At 38.3% G+C, this 19,966-nt stretch overlaps 1 protein-coding gene across 1 annotated transcript in view; it reads right to left on the bottom strand.

Annotated features, from left to right (window-relative positions):
* CTTNBP2 (cortactin binding protein 2) overlaps positions 1 to 19,966 on the bottom strand; it is a 156,184-nt gene that overhangs the window by 134,202 nt on the left and 2,016 nt on the right. The window contains exon 2 of the mRNA XM_036863327.1: positions 10,158 to 10,265. Coding sequence (XP_036719222.1) covers positions 10,158 to 10,265 — 108 coding nt within the window. The remainder of the gene's footprint in view (positions 1 to 10,157; positions 10,266 to 19,966) is intronic.

The following is a 19,966-nucleotide window of genomic DNA, read 5'->3' as shown; positions in this document are numbered from 1 at the left end:
TTATAGTGGAGTATAGCTGATTTACAATGCTGTGTTTCTTTCTGGTGTACATTCCCTTGATACACTTACAGAGAGAGACGTCTATATATTCTTTTTCAGACTCTTACCAGTCTTATATATTCTCTTCCGGTGATTACAGTGTGTTGAGTCGAGTTCTATGTGCTATACAGTTGTTCCTTATCGATTACCTATTTTCTCTACGGAAGGGTATGCCTGCTAATTTCCACCTCCTGGTTTATGCCTCACCCCCTCCCACCTTTCCCCTTTGGTAGCCATAAATTTGTTTTCTAAATCTGTGATTCTGTTTCTGTTTTGTAAATTAGTTCATTTGTATCCATTTTTAGATTCCACCTATAAGTGATATCATATGATAGTTTGAAAGGATTGAACCACCTCCCTCCTCTTCACTTTTAGATGGCCAGGAACAAAGGTGGCTGTAAACAGAATTATTCATGCCAAGTTTAAAGCAATGCCACCGAAAATCAAAGATTTAGCATAAAAAAGAGTATGCTGCCTAAATATGAAGATGTGGGAAACAGACTGACAAGCTGTAGGATAAGTATTTATAACGGTTCATAGGTCTAACTGTTATCCCACCATTTCTATACACTTAAAACGTCACTTTTAAAAATAATTAACAGTACGTATTATCCTATTCCCAAAACACTTTAGAAATTGCTAAGCCCTCTTTCGGCGGGGGATAATTTTACTTTAGAAAACGTTGTCTGGACGATACCTGACAAGTCATTTCTCTCCACTCAGGACCCACACAGCCACCCCAGGAGCCCCCAGAAATGCTGCTGACTCTACCTCTTTTCAGCCTGTGGTCTGATCGTTCAAAATTTCCATCTGATTTCCTACCACTGCTTATTTTCCTGCCTGCCTTAGGGGCTGCAAGGATAAATTAGTAGCCTAGATTAGCTTTAGTTTCCATTTGGCCAATTCTGACTTGAGGAGTGAGAGTTCTACCCTAAGAAATAAGAAGCAATGCCCACTTTATTAGATAGGAAGCAGGTGACCAAGGTCTGTCCTATAACTTTCAAAGTGTGAGGAGGAGGAGAAGGTGCAGGGGGAAATATTTTCTACCAACACAGACTGAGATTCAAATGCAAATACTTTTTTCAAGCACCTATTATGTGCCAGATCCTTTGCTAGGTGCTGTAGCATATTACCTTGTTTAATCCTTAGAATTCAGACAAACCTATGACTTTGCATTAAGGCCAGAGAGATGTGCTACGAAAGCACCCACCCAGCCCCATTTACCTAGGGATTTAAAGTCTTCCTTAAAGGCAGAAGAGCTGCAATGCCCAGACACCAGCACACAGATGGTCCTTTCCTTCTAACTTGGTGAGAATCAACCTATGCTGTGCATAAAAATTACTACTCAGGCTTGTATATACAAAACTATGTCTCATGTACTTTACTGGTAAGTTAAGAGCTTCCCAAGGGCTTACTATCTGCATTATTTTAACCATTAAAACCTAATGCCCATAGGAGATGCAACTCCACTTTAATACAGGTAAGGTGCCTAGTGCAGTGCCTGACACCAAGAGAAGACTCTGTCCACGGTCTGTTTTCCATGGAAGAATGTCATGAGAAGGGGTCGGGGCTGCTGGAGAACTTGTCGGCTTTAGCATTTTATTTTTGTAAGGGGTAACTATGTGAGCATAAGCCCTGTAATGGTCCACTTAAAATAGGCCAACATAGATGTCCTGGAGAACAAATTCCGACCGCGTTGAAATGTATTTTACATTCTTGCCAGGTCATCTTTAGCACTATGTGAAGCAATCTTCTGCTACTTTTCCCAACCCTCTGTGAAAAAGCTGAAAAGGAATTTGATTTTATAACAGATAGGTCTTTAGATATTTACAGTAATCTTAAGTTATGAAAGAAGAGGTCTTTTAACCAAAAAACTCATTTAATTTAAAAATCTAAGCTGAACTGAGGAGAACTGGATTGGGGGAAAAAAATACAACTGAAGATAGAATTTTGCCTTTTAAAAAATTTCATGTGGAGGATTTACCTTATCAATCTTATCTCAGGTGCACAAGACCTTAACTAAAAACCATAATCAGCTCATCTTAACTGTTTGAAGGAAAACACTGTTAATTGCTAAGAGACAAAAGTAACGAGGAAGCACATTTTCCATGCCCTCTTCAAGGGCAATATTTGGAAGCATCTGAGATATTCACATTTCTAAGACAACCGTTATGACATTCTACCTGTTTACTATGGCTCTCCTACAAACTCTTGTCTGCCCAACAGTTAGGGTGTTCTTTGTCATCTTTCCCTTGAAAGTGGTGATAAGCTAAAAATATTTACATTTAATAAATTAAACTTCCGATACAAAAAAATAGAATACACTATAATTTTGCATTTTCTTAAAAGATGACTTTAACAGCACATCAAATCACTGGGATTCTCCAGCTTAAACACATCAACAGCTGACCACCTCAGGTAGGATGAAATCCAGCCTTTCCACGGCCTTCGCCCTCCAGCATGGTCTGGCCCCAGCCGCCATCTGCATCTGATCTTGTGCCACTCTTGCTTGCTCTCTGATTTCCTGCAGTTCCTATCAAGTATCAAGCTCCTTCCTCTCCAAGGGCCTTTGAATGTGCCACTCCCTTTGCCTGAACACCCTTCTTCCAACTGGGCTCAGGATATCCCTCCTTCAAGTCTCAGGGAACATCACTTCCACAGGGAAGTCTTTTCTGACCCAATATAAGCTACCCTTAATCTCGTTAACATTCTTTCCTTTTCTTTCATAATCATAATTTGTACTTAGATATTGTGTTTATTGGTTTAATGTCAATCTCTCCCACTAGACTCTAAGATCCATGAGAAAGAAAGCATACCCCTTGGTCACGACCCTCGAAGCCCAGGACATGCCTGAAGACAATAAACATCTGCTGAAGAAACGGATGCTGGATCCCCTCACGTTTCCCCACCTTGTCCAACTACATTTGAAATATGGGATATAGCCTTTCCTTTCTTATTTGTTCAACAACTACTTATATTTTGACTCAGAAAACTGAAAAGCAGAACCTGAAACCTCTTTTCTTCCCAAAGTAACCACAACCAAAGAGACGGAGGGTAGAACTTTGGGTACTGCTTTAGACCCTTGTTTCTTCTTATAATCAAGATAGAATTAGTCATATACGTGGCAAAGGAAATTCCCACAAGAACCCATGACTCGTAGCTTAGCCACTGAGGGTTAAGATGAGATGGCTGAAATATTATCAGAATGCATCAAAGGAACACCTTTTATTTTCAGATCACAAGGAACTAATTCTAAAGTAACAGTTAATTGAACTGACAGTCCCACAAATTATGATAATCTTCAAAGTGTACAAAAGTACATTCCTGGTTTCATACCATTTGTAACCCTGAACCTATCCTGCACCCAGTGTGGATCAAATGGTACATCACTGAGCTGGGAAAGCTTCATCTTTAGTTTGTTCTCACAGATATCCTGCTAATTTATTAATAATCAGGAAGAAAATGTTACTTGAGTGACGTCAGTTGCGTATTAAATGGTAGTGATAAACACTTTGCTTTCGTGGCATCATTACCTTCATTTTTTTTTACCATATGATTCCATTTATATATTTTTTTAATTGAAGTACCATTGCTGTACAATATTCTATAAGTACAATACAGTGATTCACAATTTTTAAAGGTTATACTCCATTTATAGTTATTACAAAATATTGACTATATCCCCTGTTGTGTTGTACAATGTATCCTTGTAGCTTATTTTATACCTAATAGTTTGTATCTCTTCATCACCTATCCCTAATATTAAAAAGAAAGCAGTATTTTGCCTGATATTCTTCTATTTTTTTCCTTCACTAATAGCAAATGTTCAACAGGGCAAATAAAGTCTCTCCAAAAAATCAAAATTAATATTTCCTGTTTGCCCTACTAGACCAAATACAATGCTATTTAAAAATCATCAGCTATTGTATATTATGAAAAACTCATTTGCTTGCAGAAAAAACACAACGTCTGGTCAACTCTCTTCCTTTTTCTAGACATAGAACAAAGGCGTTATCTCAGCAGATGGGGAAGAAAACAATTTATGTTTCACGAATTCAGCTCTGCTCAGCAAATTCATTCGTTAATTAAAATAAACAGCACAAAAAAGGGTACGTTTTGGTCAATCAATTGCCTGCAATCATAGGAGAATTTTGAAATACAAAAGGCTGCGTGTTTTACTTAGCTGAAACCACAATGTTATTCTTTTATCATTATTTAGCAGACAAGTCATATGAGGAAAACCCTCACAGTACTCTGTAGTATACTCGCAGCTGCTTTCAAAACGAGTGGAAACATTATTCTATTTAATGCTTCCATTTTATTTAAAAAGATTGACTTTGTTCTATGTAAAGTTTCCAGCACTGAGCCATACAGCCATAAAGGTTTTTGAATTTTAAAAATAAAACATTTAAGTTCTGCCTAAGAAACTGTAATGCAATTTTAAATATGTGGCGTGTTTTGAAACAGTCATGAAATTTGTTAAAATGGGCATTTTCAGATTAATTTTTAGCTCTGAGAAAAAATATTTCACAGGAAAATCACTGGATCATAAAATATATTTGAATCATTAAAGTTCTTACATTTATTTCAGCAAATATAGTTTTGAAAGTGGCATTTCCTTAACCAGTATTACTTTACAGCAGTGTTTCCCAAATGGGGGTGATTTGGAGACCTTTTTGGCTGTCACAACTAGGGAGGTGCTGCTGGCATCCAGTGAGCAAACAGAGGCCAGGGAGGCTACAACGCGTCCTGCAGTGCAGAAGACAGCCCCTTCCCTGCAACAGCAGCAGCAGCAAACACCTGGCCCCAAGTGTCAATCGTGCTGAGGGCGAAAAACCCTGCTTTAAAACAAAACCTTTAAAAAAATTTTTTTTAATTGAGTTTTGAACCCAATGGAAAGGTCAGGTTTTCAAAAAGGAAGATATTCTAGGCAAAATATATACTGAGTCACCGCCTGAGAAAGTATAACTTCGGCCCAAATGACACTACTCAGAACAATTAATTTTAAATATATAAAGTCAAGATAGAAGAATTTTCTAAATGGGAACGATCTTGGCATTGTAATAAAGCTCCACTGACATTCAAACTTTCTGTGCCTGGTACAAAGTAGGCACTTAACAAATATTTACTGAGGGAAGGAGGAAGAAGGATCTTCTTGTGCCATATCCCAGGACACTGTATATGCTAACATTACACCAAGATAATGGGCTGTATTAGGTTGTTAGGGGTCCTCTAATCTCCTCCCTTCCCCCACAGCACTAGCATGTAGCCAGCCAGAGGGTGACATTCCCCAGTTTCCTATGCAGCTAGGTGTGTCCACAAAAGTTCTCACCAATGCACATGTGTGCGCTGCTTACAGGAAGTTGCTTCTCCTTCATTTCCTGCCTTGCCCCCACCCTTCACCGTAGGTTGGGATGTGGAGGTGGCATTGACCAAGTTTCAACCGTACAGAGGACGCTAATTCCCTATGGAGAGCAATAAGCCACCTGGGTAGCTGAACGACCACTTGGCACAGAGCTGCCCCTCCAGCAGAGACCAATCACCTCCAGAATGGTATGTGAGAAATGAACTACTTATTTAATCTTTTATACTTTGGGTCTCTTTGTTGCAGCTGCTTGCACAAGTCAATTCTATAATCTGATATCCCCTATGATACAAGGGCTACAAATGCTTTCTATCTGAGGAAATGTGAAACTGGCTAACTTCTTAAAGTTTCAGTGCGAATAAGACTTGAAAATCTGGATTATACGGTCACTCTATAGTGACTATTGGTTAGGATGAAGAACTGCCATGTCTGTTAATAGTGTTAATTCTCATTTATCTAATCCAAATGGAAAAAGAAGGCAAATCTGGAGCTACCTGCCCAAGGAATTCATTGTTTCAATGATATAATATTTACATAAACTCATGCTAAGGATAGAAAGCTAGACCCTGTAAAAATGGAGGCTAAAACAATTTTAACTCTTAAAATTTTATAATTACAGCATTTTCATCTTCCTGCCTTTGTCTCCCCTTTGAGTAAGATGCTGGTAAAAATACTAGTAGCAAGAGGGAAAAGGGAGTGAGGGCCAGAGGATTCCACAAACTAAACACTGAGCATTGAAATAATGATTTCTGGATTAAGTTGGATATTCATATCTTGAACATTCAATTACATTTGATTCAAAAGGCTGTGTGTCTGGGGCTTCCCTGGCGGCGCAGTGGTTGAGAATCTGCCTGCCAATGCAGGGGACACGGGTTCGAGCCCTGGTCTGGGAAGATCCCACATGCCGCGGAGCAACTAGGCCCGTGAGCCACAATTACTGAGCCTGCACGTCTGGAGCCTGTGCTCCACAACAAGAGAGGCCGCGATAATGAGAGGCCCGCGCACCGCGATGAAGAGTGGTCCCCGCTTGCCGCAACTGGAGAAAGCCCTCGCACAGAAACGAAGACCCAACACAGTCATAAATAAATAAATAAACCCAAAAAGTTAAAAAAAAGGCTGTGTGTCTATCTTGCTTTTCAGAAAATACAGCTGCTTCTTGTTGCACACATTCTTTATTAAACTCCAAAGTATTTTCTAGATTTTATTTGATATAGAATATATTCATTCAACAATTTATTCCTACTTTATGTGAATGAGGGGGAAATCATTGAGAAACAAAATATTTCTTATGCGATAAAATTAAAACATATTACATTTAAGCAGCTTTACGCAATTCAGATTTTCCACTAAATTGCTCTTTTTAAAATATAATTTCCCAATAAAAATTAATGTCTTGAATATTATATCTGTTATAAAGTCATAAGCATACTGAGAAATATTTTTACCTTAAACATCTGAAAACAGTAAAAATACCAAAATATATATTGTAATTTCCTAACACCCTTCCCCCAAAATCATATTTATAGATTGTCCTGACAAGTCTATGGCCATTAATCCAAGGATCTATGCAACTTTTCACGGTAACCTGACAATCAAGAGCATCAGGATAACATGATTAAAAAAGTAAAATAGCTTGGTCTCAAATACCTTTCTAAAGTTTCTAAAATTCTAAAGAATTTGAATGCCTCACAACAGAAATCATTTCTAAATTTTAATAAAATTCAGGGCACAAATTAGGCATCTTGTATCTCAAAAAAAAAAATCACAATTTACATATTAAATTCAAAAATCTTTACTATACTGAGAAAGTACTTTTGACTTTTTCTTTAAACAAAATGTATTTCTCCCAACTGAATACTGTTTACTAATTTAGATTTTGACTTTTAATTTAGGAATAAGTTTATCTTATAATATGAAGTAAAAATAAAAGTTTCACATTCTCTCTCCTTCCCAATTTCTTTCTGGGGCACTAGCCAGTCACTGAATTATATTCTACTGTTAAAGGAAAAGGTAACTAAAGGACACATCTGGACCCAAGTAAATATTTCACTAGTTTCACCAGTTCCAACTAATGCCCCCAAGGGAATAGTCAATCAGTAAATCACCACAGTGAGTCTACCACAGCTACGACAGGTATATGAAAATGGCATTATTACCTACTCCTAAAAATGCAATGATCTAAACAAATCAATCACAATTCTCAATTTTAAAAAGGGACGAAAGGCTTTAAGAATCTCCAAACATGCCAAGTTCTGGCATGCCACATTTTCAACCTGAGAAGTCTCAGTCTCTTTGGGCTTCCTTATTGTTTGTTTGATTTCAGTCTATAAATAAAAGAGACTGGTATCAGCCAGTGGTCCTCCACAGGGGCAGTACCCTAGATGTCTTGGAAATAAGCAAGAACAATTAGTTTTCACAGTGATTGGCACTTAGGGAGCAGGGCTAGGGGTTTGCGACACAGTCAGGAACTGTCCGAAGTCCCCAGAATTTTCAAATGTCCCTCTGCTCATTCCTTTCATTAGAACCTTCAGTATGACTATCTGAGCCTAAAGAGTAACTTCTTTTCACACATAAACAAGTTGTTTTAATTCAGTTCTAACGAACACTAAATTTTTCAGCCATTCAACTCTCATGTAAATGTCTGCTTTTGTTGGGAACTTTACCAAGTGTCATTCACCATTTCAGAAAAATCACCTCACCAATAGTAAATCTGCTCCCTGTACCTAAGTCAATGACATGGCATGTGTGGATCAGGATTCTTTTGCAACGATTGCACTCATGTCAATGTTATAAGAATAGGTGGGAACAGCCATCTATTTTATCATGTCTTCCACTACAGTCATGCCTGAGCAGTTATACGTTGAAACACCTAATATTTTATTATAAATTACTCTCCTGTTACTTTGTATCACAATTAGGGCAATGTATTGGTTATTTTTAACATAGCCTACTTACATATGCAATTTTCCATACATTTCATTTCAGCATAGTAAAAGGGTAATACAAAGTATTTTATGAAAATGAAAAACTAGGTCTGATAGATATGCAAATCCTGACCTAGAATATCACCTAAGGCTCCTTGCAGCTCCAACATGCTTTGATTCTATGAAAAACTTTCAGTTCGGCAAGCCCTGATCATTAGCAAGCCTTTACCTCTGCTCAAGTTTGAAAGTATCGCAATTAAGTAAAAATGAGAAATACATGTGGTTGCTAAGGTGATACATAAAAACACAGACTCTGCTAAATGCTCCAACATTTGTGTGAGCAGAGGGAAATGCCACGGTGCTGATGCCTTTTACAGGTGAATAGAGAGGGACAGAGAAATACCTAAGGGAGAACTGAAGCCCTCACATCTCTTTGGTCTCAAGAAGCTACACTACTGGCCTCACAGGTGACTGTTGCCTTGTTCTCTCCTTGGGCTGAGGGTCACAGATCTGAGTGATGCACTGCCTTAGCCTGTCTCCCCCAAAGTTCATTCAAGAAAATACACACTGGCAAACAGTGCAAATGTCCCGAAAGTGGAACAGGAAGAATACCTCTCACTATCAAACTGTGCACAAGTCTACTTAGCAATTCTTATCCTTCAAAAAGCAACATCCTCAATTCATCACTGGCGTGGAGGTGGTATAACCACACTCCACTTTTTCTGAGGCCATCATTCTCTGTCAACAGATTGAAGAATAATTATTATCCCCACTATACCAATTTCCAGGTTGTGAAAATGTACTTAACTCATTATTTCAGGAACTGTTGCCCCTTGCCCCACTGATTCTCAGCATGTCCACCATCTCCATTATGTCTGACCGTCCACCGCTGTTATCTCTTTCCCCACCATATTAGCACCCATGGGGGTAACCTTGTTTTTATCGATCCATTCCACAGAGTTTCACTTGTTAAAATAAACTCCCTAAGACAAAGTTTGAGGAAATATTCCCTGGTGAAAAAAATAAATCCGTACTTCCTGTGTAATAAATATATCCCTCTCGGTCAAATGACCAAGAGCCAGGAAACACCTGATTACATACAAAGTATTAAATATAAAAGAGAAAAATAAAACCTTAAGTTTGGCTCACATACCAAAACAAGCGCAATCTTGGGAGTGACCAGTTAAGCTTTCTTGATGTAGGATTTTCTAACATAATTTTTAAGGAAACAAAACTCTACTGAGATATTCTAATTTACTGGAAGATAATTCTTTGCAAATTATGGAAAGTTAAAAATTACTGTAAGATCAGATGAAAAAAGTAATAAAACTATTCGAAGATACATATGTACATATAAATGTTTAGTTTTTAACTCAAGAGTCTCTGAAAATAAGAAATCATAATTTATACAGGAAGGAAAAAACCTCTATTATCAGCAATTTCTTTTATAAATGGTTCTCTTAGTTTTTCCTCACTGGCCTCACGTATGTTTAGGATACCAAGCTACCAATTTTCTGAGAACTTATGTCTTTAACCAAATACATATGGGAAACATAAAAGGATTTCAGAAGCAATACAGCTTAATTCTCGAGTTCCCCAAATTAAACGGTTTAGAATCATTCCCCCTCCTTTCAATGACCATCTGACCTCAGTGTGTGTTTGGGCTTATCAAGGTTATAGGTTGGTATTTGGGGTAAGGGGCACATTTTAACCTGATGTAACATTTTAAATCTATATGACTCAAAAATTAAGAAGCAGCAGCTTTGCCACTGGCCATTTGAGAAAAGAAAATGATACAGAAATGGGACTCGGCCCTAGAAGGTTCTTACCCGCAGGGCCTCGATGACGAGGTCTCTGGCCTCCAGCTCCCCTTCCATCACGCTGAAGAGCATCCGAAGCTCTGATTTACTGAGGTTGTCCACATCAAAGTCTTTCTTCTGTAACACAAATTTTAAAAAATGAAAAAACTTCCTAAAGGTATGCAATGGACCATTTTTATCCCAGTGGCTCAGCAAACCCGAGGGGCCCCGTTGGGCAGCAATCCACGGTCTGACCTTCTAGGAGGAGAGGTAAAAACCACAGTGCCAATATCCCAAATCTCTCCACTAAGGAGATCTGTTTTCCCAGCGTGCCTACCCACCTGGCTTCAGGATCTCTTCAAATTATACTGTGCAATACAAATTTAAAGTCCCTGGAGTTTGTATCAAAACAGGCCCAGTGTGTGCTGGGGAGAAGTTGCGAGGGTAGCAAAGAGAGCACGAACGTATTGCTCGAAGGGCCCCAACATAAAGGCTCCTGTGAGGTTATTATAAATTCCAGGACTTCCAATAATAACAGGTCATGTTTATAGAACACTCTGCAGCAGAGGCCAGCAGCTAGCAGCCTACAGCCAAATCTGGCCCACAGATGTGTGTTACTTGGGCCACAAAGTGTTTTGTTTTATTCAGTCAGTGCTAAGAAAATCTAAAGATGTCACCCAAAAATCCAGATCGCTGGCTTCCCCTCGAAACTCAGATGACCGGGTAACCCCAGATTCACATTCCCACAGGGTAATAATCCGTAGAGCAAAGTAGCAGCTGCCCCTTTAGAAGAAGCACACTCTGTGCTACCCGCAACCGAACACACACACGCACATGTAGTGTGCTTGTAAGAGGCCTGGCCTGCCACCCACATGTAGTCATCTGGGCCTGTGGTCAGGCGAGTCTGGTTCCCAACTCTCTTGTCTCCAACTCTGCCCTCTTTCCTCACAACAACTTCTACAAGCAGGTCTCCTGATAGCCATCTCATAGATGGAGCTGAGAGATGACGCGTTAGCGTGCTCACAGCCGGGCCTGGGTGAGTCCACAGTCCCAGCTTCCCCTACAGCACACAGCCCACTTCTCCCTTCCGTGGAGACTCATTTGACAAACCCAGTCACCATCAGAGGGAGGGGAACACAGGTTCATCCCCAAACGTCTCAGGACACCCGACCTCAGAAGCCAGTCTTCAGGACATTTCCGAACATGCCTTCGCATCTGCCTAGCACCCAGTGGTTTCCAAAGAACTCTCAAAGAACCAAATCTAATAAGATAGATATCATCCCCTCTATTTTTCGGATTAGGAAACCACAACTCAGGAGTCGGATAATGCACGCAGGTTACACAACCAGGCAATGGCAAAACTGCAACCAAGTACTGTGATTTGTCTGCACACTTTGTCAGCATGGTGCCAACATTCTAGAGATGAAAACAGTGCTATTCTATCAATGATCCAGTGAGAACTAGTTCAGCACCTATGTATCTGACACCGTACTGTCATTGTGATGACACAGAAGTAAACATAACAAAGCCTATAAATGATTCCAGGGACTTCCAAACAGGTGTGGCCAGAACTGGTCACTTCTCAGTTTCCAAAGAACCTTTTGGAAGAAGATGATGGTATAAAGGGGAAAGAGACCAGAGCTAGCTGGCTCTCTGAAGAAAGATTTTAAAAGGATCTTCCTCTTAAAACTGTTTCTTTTTGCACATACATTCAACAGAGCAGTTGTTTGTAAAGGCAGGGGCTAAGGATGGAAAAAAAGAAAAAAAACCTATAGCAAGCCTACAGGATGGATAGTTCTGGGAGACCCCTGTTTGGAAGGTTAACTTATGGATGTTCCTGTGAATAGTAAAGTCCAATATACTAGGGCTTAAATTCTGCTCCCATTCATAGTTGTTTCACCTAAGTCTTATAACCCAGTTCTTTTCAAATTCAGGCATAAGAATCAGCTGGAGATTAACAATCTGTTAACACAGATTGCTGGGCTCCCTCCTTGAAGTTTGATTCTGAGGTGGGGCTGTGAATCTGCCTTTCTGTGTGTTCCTGCTGCTGTTGGTGGTTCTGGTCCAAAGACGATACTTGGAGAAGCATTCTGTAACTTATCTGAGTCTGTTTTCTCATCTATATAAAAGAAACCCCAACATCTATCCCACAAAGTTCTTGTGAGGATTAAACAAGAACTTATCAATGACATGCACCCCCATGTTCACAGCAGCACTATTCACAATAGCCAAGACATGGAAACAACCTAAATGTCCATCGACAGATGAATGGATAAAGATGTGGTACATATATACAATGGAAAGCTACTCAGCCATAAAAAAGAATGAAATAATGCCATCTGCAGCAACATGGATGCAACTAGAGATCATCATACTAAGTGAAGTAAATCAGAAAGGGAAAGGCAATATGATATCACTTATATGTGGAATCTAAAATATGACACAGATGAACCTATCTACGAAACAGAAACAGACTCAGGGACACAGAGAACAGACTTGAGGTTGCCAAGGGCGAGGGGGTTGGGGGAGGGATGGAGTGGGATTTTGGGATTAGCAGATGTAAGCTATTATATATAGAATGAATAAACAACAAGATCCTACTGTATATGTATAGCTCAGAGAACTATATTCAGTATCTTATGAAAAACCATAATGGAAAAGAATATAAAAAAAGAATGTATATACATATACATTCACTCTGAATCACTTTGTTGTATAGTAGAAATTAACATAACACTGTAAATCAACTATACTTCGATTAAAAAAAAAAGAACATGTCAATGAAGTGCTAAATAAAGGCAGGTGACTGTTATTATTAAAGCTGACAGCACCCAGATGTTTTATGTAGGGAGGAGGGCTATTGGCTATGAGCTTATTTCTTTGAAAATCTATCAGCCCAAGTCCAATAAACTCAGTTTATTGACTATGATGAAAGACTCTTTTATCCTGGTTTTTCCCACTGAGATGGGAGAGTTAGCTGCAATTCTTATGTGCTTTAGATGGTAACGTTTTATTAATGCTGCTGCTGGTGGTTCTAAAGATTTTAATTAATTGTACATTTTATTGTCCTTGTTTCCCTGAAGCTTCATAAGCAAAGCACTTCACTTTAAAAACTAATAAATTATGAAAGACATTGCCAAGATTCTGATTCACATTAGAGTCAGGAGAGCTTGCCCTGGTTCCATCATCAACATCACAACATGTGACCTGCAACCAACACTTCTATTTTTTAATATATCACCGTCAATAAAATGGAAAATTCATTAAAGAAACACTGTTACAAGGATTCTTGCTAAACCATAAATTATATTACAGAGAAAGTTAAAAAAAAATCTGTCTCCCATCAAAATATATTAAGTGATGTATTATTTTAAACATAGAGTGCATCTGTCTGCCTGCTTCTCTCTCCCCTACGTCTCACCCCCACTTCCTCACTAAATACACTTCTAATCCTGGCCTTCAATCATAAAAATATTATAAGAATATTTTCAAAGGGTCATTCTCCAATACTTGATGTTTTCATCCCCTATTCTGGCAAAACAGGATAAAAGAAAGTACATGAATTATGTTACAGGTCTTAGGACTCTCAGTATTTTACAAATAAATTCAAAGCGTTTTGGTATTTTTAGAAAAATAAAGAAGCTCAGAAGCAAAAATCCCATTAAAAAAACTCTATTATTGTTTCATATTAAGTGTCATTTATCTGACCTGACACCCTTATAGTACAAAAGTACTTAGATATAGAAAAAGCAATTACTAAAGTTTCTTGGTTTAAGAGCAAAATAATTATTCTAACTTGTATAATTTTTAAACCACTTCGAGGTAAAATTGATATAAAAATGCTGTACATATTTAATGTATACAATTTGATGAGTTTGAAGATAAGTATATAATCAGGAAAGCTTCACCACAATCTATGCCATAAACTAATCCATCACCTACAAAAGTTTCCTCTCATCCTCTCATTTTTGTGATAAATCATGTAATATTTTAAAAGACTAACTAGAAAACCTAATTTTCAAAAGAAGAGACAAGACTGGATAGATCTAAATGCCACACTCACATAAAAAATTAGGATCTCCATAAAGGCACCTAAGCAAACATGATACCCATGCCCCCCACCCCCCAAAAAAACAAAGCAAACATGTACAGAGACTAAGCTTTATTACTACTGCAACAGCTTTTCCTAATTAACAGAGAAAAATCCAAATCTCATTTTTTAGTGATGGCAAGGCACTCAGAAAGTAAAGGGAAAAAAAGAAACTGGTAGATTTCAGCTCCACAGGCCACTCCCCTGCCTGTCATGTTTGATGTCTGCCAGGAAAAGTACTCTAGGAAAAGCACTTCTTAACACCTAGCTTTAAAAATCTGGCACAGGCAGCTTAAACTAATCCAGAGTCTGGCCATCATATAGAAAAACTTCTTTGGGGCATATATACATGAAAGAGGAGACACAACCTCAAACTCTTCCTGTTCAACACAGCAGTCTGCAACAGCTCTGAATTATGTGGGGCAGATGTGGGGATGGCATTCTTCTGGATATTCTCCTATAGGCTCGGAGAGAGGTAGGGAAAGGGAGGAAGATGACAAAATAGAACCTGGCTGAACTGTCATCTTAAATTGCCAGAACTGAACATAGGCCAATACCAAGTTTCCTCCACTATCACTCTCCCCCCACCTCTTCCTGAAAGAAACAAATCTAAAATACTTGGTTTATGTAGGGAATTCAACAGTCACAGCCAAAAAGGGCCAGAAGACCCTTACCTGTATCCTTTAGGAATTAATGGGGTGAGCACATTGATGGGTACCATAAAAGCCTTCAGGAGTTATTATGAGTCACAGTGGCAGAAGTGTCCCTCAGATCTTTACCCAAACACATCAGCTATGGTGAAAATCTAGTGACCAGACACAAAGCCAAACATGTGCTCTGGCTTCTCCCACAGACACCAAGAGCATCTCCTCCAGTTTCAAATCTAGTGGGTTGTGCCTACATTTGATCAATGAATTTACAAGGGAGGGAGGAGGGGTACCTGAGAAAGCAGATGGACTGAAAGAACCTTATTTCATCTCTTTGGATCTCAGGTTTCTCAGCGGTAAAATGAGAATGCTGTACTAAGTGATCTTTAAAATCTCTTCCAGACACCAAATGTCCTGATTTCACATACCATCAGAGTAACTGGATTACTGGACTGAGGAAATTTAGGTCATTCGTTGAAGCCTTTGAGAAATATTTGAAGAAAATTGATTTTGCCTCTTTACTCAGAAGTAACAGAAATGTATTTTCCTCCCAGTTTAATAGTGGGTACTAATAATTAATAATGCATTTAGAACTTTCTGTGTAAGCAAGGTTTATGCTTTGGGAATGAATAAAAAAGGCTGTAGGGAAGGGAAAAGCAATGAAACTCATCTTGAGATTAAGCAGAAAAAGCAAAATTTGAACACTATCATTAACATGAAAAAATTAAAAAGAACACTTACAGTATTTTTAAGATGTGAATTTGGCCAGTTATAAGGATTTTCATGATGAAAAGCATGTGTTTCCATGGTCTAAAACTATTTCAAATCTCTGCAGTTATGTCTTGCTTTGAGATTATTCCTCCTGATTTCTCTCCACAGGGAGGTAAGAGTTTTCCTGACCAGGGCTGCACACCTCTAATTTCGTTCTTCCTAATCCTCCCTTCTCCTCTAATTCATCTGGATCCCATTTTCTTCAGGACACAGCTCGAATCCCACTTCCTTATGTCTTTCCAGACACATAAATCTCTCATTTTCTCAATTGTCTTAGAGTCGGTTCTATTCGTTTATTTACAATTAATCATGCCCTGCTTTGTGTATTTCCTCACTATATTAAACTTACTTATCCATATTTACTCTATTTTCTCACCTCTACTAGAAATGTCAGGACAGCAAGAGTATTACATCTTTACATGGTTTTACCTAACATATATGCCTCCCACTTTTGGTGTGAAAATGCCTCTTTCTCTCAGTATAACACAAACCATGTAAATGATGTGTAAACGGATATACTAGTCTTACTAAGATACAATGTTATGGCCCACTCTAGGGGCAACTAAGTAACTGATCAATCATTTTCATTCATTTTTCAAAAACCATTTACAGTAACCTAAAGTAGGGCAACTTGGCGTGTGCCTTTAAAGCCACATGCTGAGAACTTGGGATCAACTCTCCATGGCCATGCACCTCAAATCAACCATGCCACCCGGGGTCTGTCATGCAAGACAAGCAACTCAGTGTATTAGAAGGAAGTAAAACCAACAAGTAAACAGACTGTCAGGAAGGAAACCTGGTAATGGATGTAATTAATTTCAAGTTCGAGAAAATGGGAATGAAAAGCACAAACGTGGCTCAGTTAGGGGCAGCAGCCTCTGGTAATTAAGTGCAGCTACCTCCCTTTTCCTCCCTTTAGATCTCCTCTCAGCCTCCAATTTTCCTTTGGAAAAAGAAAAGGACCACATCTCAGATAAAGCAAATGTCTATTTCCATCTAACTCAGTTTTTCAATGTTAACAACACCCCTATGTGGGACATGGATCATTTTCACGTGTGAGCTGGCACCCAGCTCCAGCAATTGTCCTTTAAGGAGCTTAGAATGCATTAAAGACTATCACTTCAATTATCTGCAGGTGGCAAAGGTCAGCACGCTGATTTTCAAGTGAAGACCTGAGACATGAGTGACTAAATGATCTTCTTACAGTTACAAGGCCCTTCTGTAGAAGAACTCAGGCCTTTGGCATTACCTTGTTGCCTTTTCAATGAAATATAAAAATGTCAAAACCAAATCATTTGCAAACAAGTGTCCATTCCACATAACAATGTTGCCTCTACTACACTTACTATAATAACATTTTAAATCCATGTTTAACCTATTTGGTTATTTACTAACAATTTATTCCAAGACAGCAATTTTTTTTTCTAAAACCAGGATTTCTACATGGATGGCACCACACTGTGCACAGCATTAATAATATGATCTTATTATTTTGTGCAAGTTATTTTAACAAATTAAAGTAAAAATTTTAAAATCCTCTGCTTTCAATGTCATCATTATCATCATCTCTCTTGTAACTGTTCTCCATTTCTTTACCTAACCATCAAAGACAAGTTTCCTTTTCCATGTTATATTAGTCCTGCAAAGGAGCTCCAACAGAGAAGAATACAATCAAGTGCATTCAAATAAAGTCTCCTTCTAAAGCAATACTTAGACGGTGCTTAGGTGGTAAAGTATGCAGGCGCAGAAGGGAGAGAAACTGTCCATCCTTCCTGGGCACCTTCAAAGCTGAATTCTAGTCCCACATTTCTAGACATGTGCAGACTATTGCAAACCTCCTCCCTGCCCAATCTTTCCTTCTACTTCCTTTTCCTGTTTCCAAACTTCCCTGCATCTCCCTCTTGATCCCCTCTCAACCATCCCCTCCTCTACACCCTAGTGGGTGATTTGGCCTTGACTGTATTGTTAGAAGAATTCGGGATGGGAGGGGTGCAATTTCCATCCCTCCACCAAGCATCCCCAGCCTCAACCATTGTTTTGAAGAGGGAAAATTTAAAGGGAAAACTAACCATGTTGGAAATTAAATTAAAAAAAAAAAATCTGTGAAGTATCTGAAATATCATTGAGAAAAGCAGCTTAGAAGGGGACAATATAAAAATGAAAACCCAAAACCATAAGAATCAGGGTCATTGTTCTCAAACAAGAAGAGCCCTCTAACATCTATAATGTTAATTACTACAAACGGCAGGCCAACAGTTTCATCACAACCTAGTAACACGTGAAGTAAAATTTCTAGTTAGCCAATCAACATTAAGAATTATGACACAGCCTCTTGGTGAGTGTTCATTTTCTTCATTCAATAAATATTGGTGGAACATCTACAGTGTGCCTGGAACTGTGCTAAGAAACCTTAGCTTTTACAAATGAAACCCACACTGCTCTTCTTGAAAGAAGAGGCTGCTCTGTCCCAGCCAGGGCCTTGCTGTGCATATGATCAACAGCAGATATTTGTAAATGGCTAAGTACTAAGTCTGTGAACCATTTTCTCACCTCATAAAGTTATGTGAAACACAAGAGGATAAAACCAACTGGCAGTCTAGCCTAGGCATGTATTCAATCATAGAAGAGGACAAATATTTTTCTCTAAACAAAATTGCTCCTGTGGGAAATATAACAGTGATAGCAACAATAACAAAGTCCAAAAAACAGATGCAAACAGAAATATATAACCTATTTAAGAATAAACAAAGTAAGAAGCATCATGATAAACTCAGTTATATTCTGATCTTTGGGGAATATTTTTGTGTATTTCTTCAATGGTTAAGCAGTTTTTCTAAAGCACATACTTGAGACTGAAACTTCTATGCTCATCTTTGCCCCAGGCCCCCTCTCAGGGAACCCTAGAAACCCGCCGCACTTGTACACAGCTACGTGCAGTCTCCCTGCCCAAGTCCTCCATCCTTCTGTGGAATGTTTCCAGATCTTTCCACTAGGAATCCTGCCTGTGACTCTTCTTCTCCAGATTACTAATGCAAATTTTTTGTGCCTCTCATGACACCATGGTCTTTGATTTGATTCCTTGGTGCATGTGAGGTTCTAGCACTGAAATGTTTTACTTTAGGACAGCAAAGATGTTACAATGTCTCCACTTCAGTATGTATTTGGTAATGTGTGTTAAATCTACAATATTTCTTACCTAAATTATACTGTGAAACTTTCAATACTCTAGAGCTGCCACATAACTGTAATTTAATTTTTTAAAGAAAGCTTAGCAAAATTGGCTAAAACGTTTCTTTTTTTTTTGCATTTACCTTGAGTACTGTCACCTGGAAACACAATTTTCAAGGTGCCAGCTGCTAATTTGTTTAACATCACTATTGTGCATTTTTAACAAAAAAATTGTCCAAGGTTTTTCTTGTCACTATCACCATGACCACAAAATTTATATCTACTTTTTATATATTAGTTGCTCCAGAAAAGCCCAGAATGACAAGAATGTTGGTCAGCTTCCCAAACATAGTTCTAAAAAGATCTACATTTTCCTTTCACTCTTAAATTCTTTGGTGACAATAAAAAGCTGGAAGATTTCTGTTTTCCATAGTGCCTTGTCCATTAGGAGTTATTTTCAGAGTAGAAATAGCAATATAGTCTAAGAGTCATCACATTTGGCTAAGGCGCTGAAAATAACCCAGGTCTCCAGCATGGTTCACAGCAAAGACTATTAATATGACCCTACTGAATAATGTAGCTGTTACCTTAGCCTTATACTTGGGATGCTTTCAGGATTTAAGCAGCTAAGAACAAGGACCACAAACTAAATTTAAAACACTCCACTGAAAATCATATTAAGCTGAAAACTATAAATTAAACTTGTCTCTAAGCAACAATCTAAATAGTCAAAACTTAGTGAAAACATTCACTTTCAAAAATAGTCTACTGCTTTGGGTCTCCATTGACTCATTACTACCAAATACACATATAAAATGCATAATAAGTAAACCAACTTGAAATGAAATAGATTTCTAAAATTCAAAAAAGAATTATCCACTAAAAAATTAAGTCCTCGGCTGCCATAAACTCAAAATGCGTCAACATGCCTTTAAATTTTAATCATTAGATAAGAGGCAGTTATAATGACAAATATTCTTCAACCTAGCTTTTCTTTCATTAAAAAATCAGTCTATAGGTCAAGTGGCTGACATAGGTGGACCGTACTTTATTAAGTGAAAAGTTAAATGTCCAGTTTACTGCATAAGAAGCCATCATTAAAATTTCACTAAAGTACCAAACATTTTTTAAATACTAGATTAAGAATTCTTATTGCATCTCCT

The sequence above is a fragment of the Balaenoptera musculus genome, chromosome 9 (assembly GCF_009873245.2).
Source record: "Balaenoptera musculus isolate JJ_BM4_2016_0621 chromosome 9, mBalMus1.pri.v3, whole genome shotgun sequence".
NCBI lineage: Eukaryota > Metazoa > Chordata > Mammalia > Artiodactyla > Balaenopteridae > Balaenoptera > Balaenoptera musculus.
The sequence above is the reverse complement of the archived record's forward strand: the minus strand, read 5'-3'. Positions and strand labels throughout refer to the sequence as shown.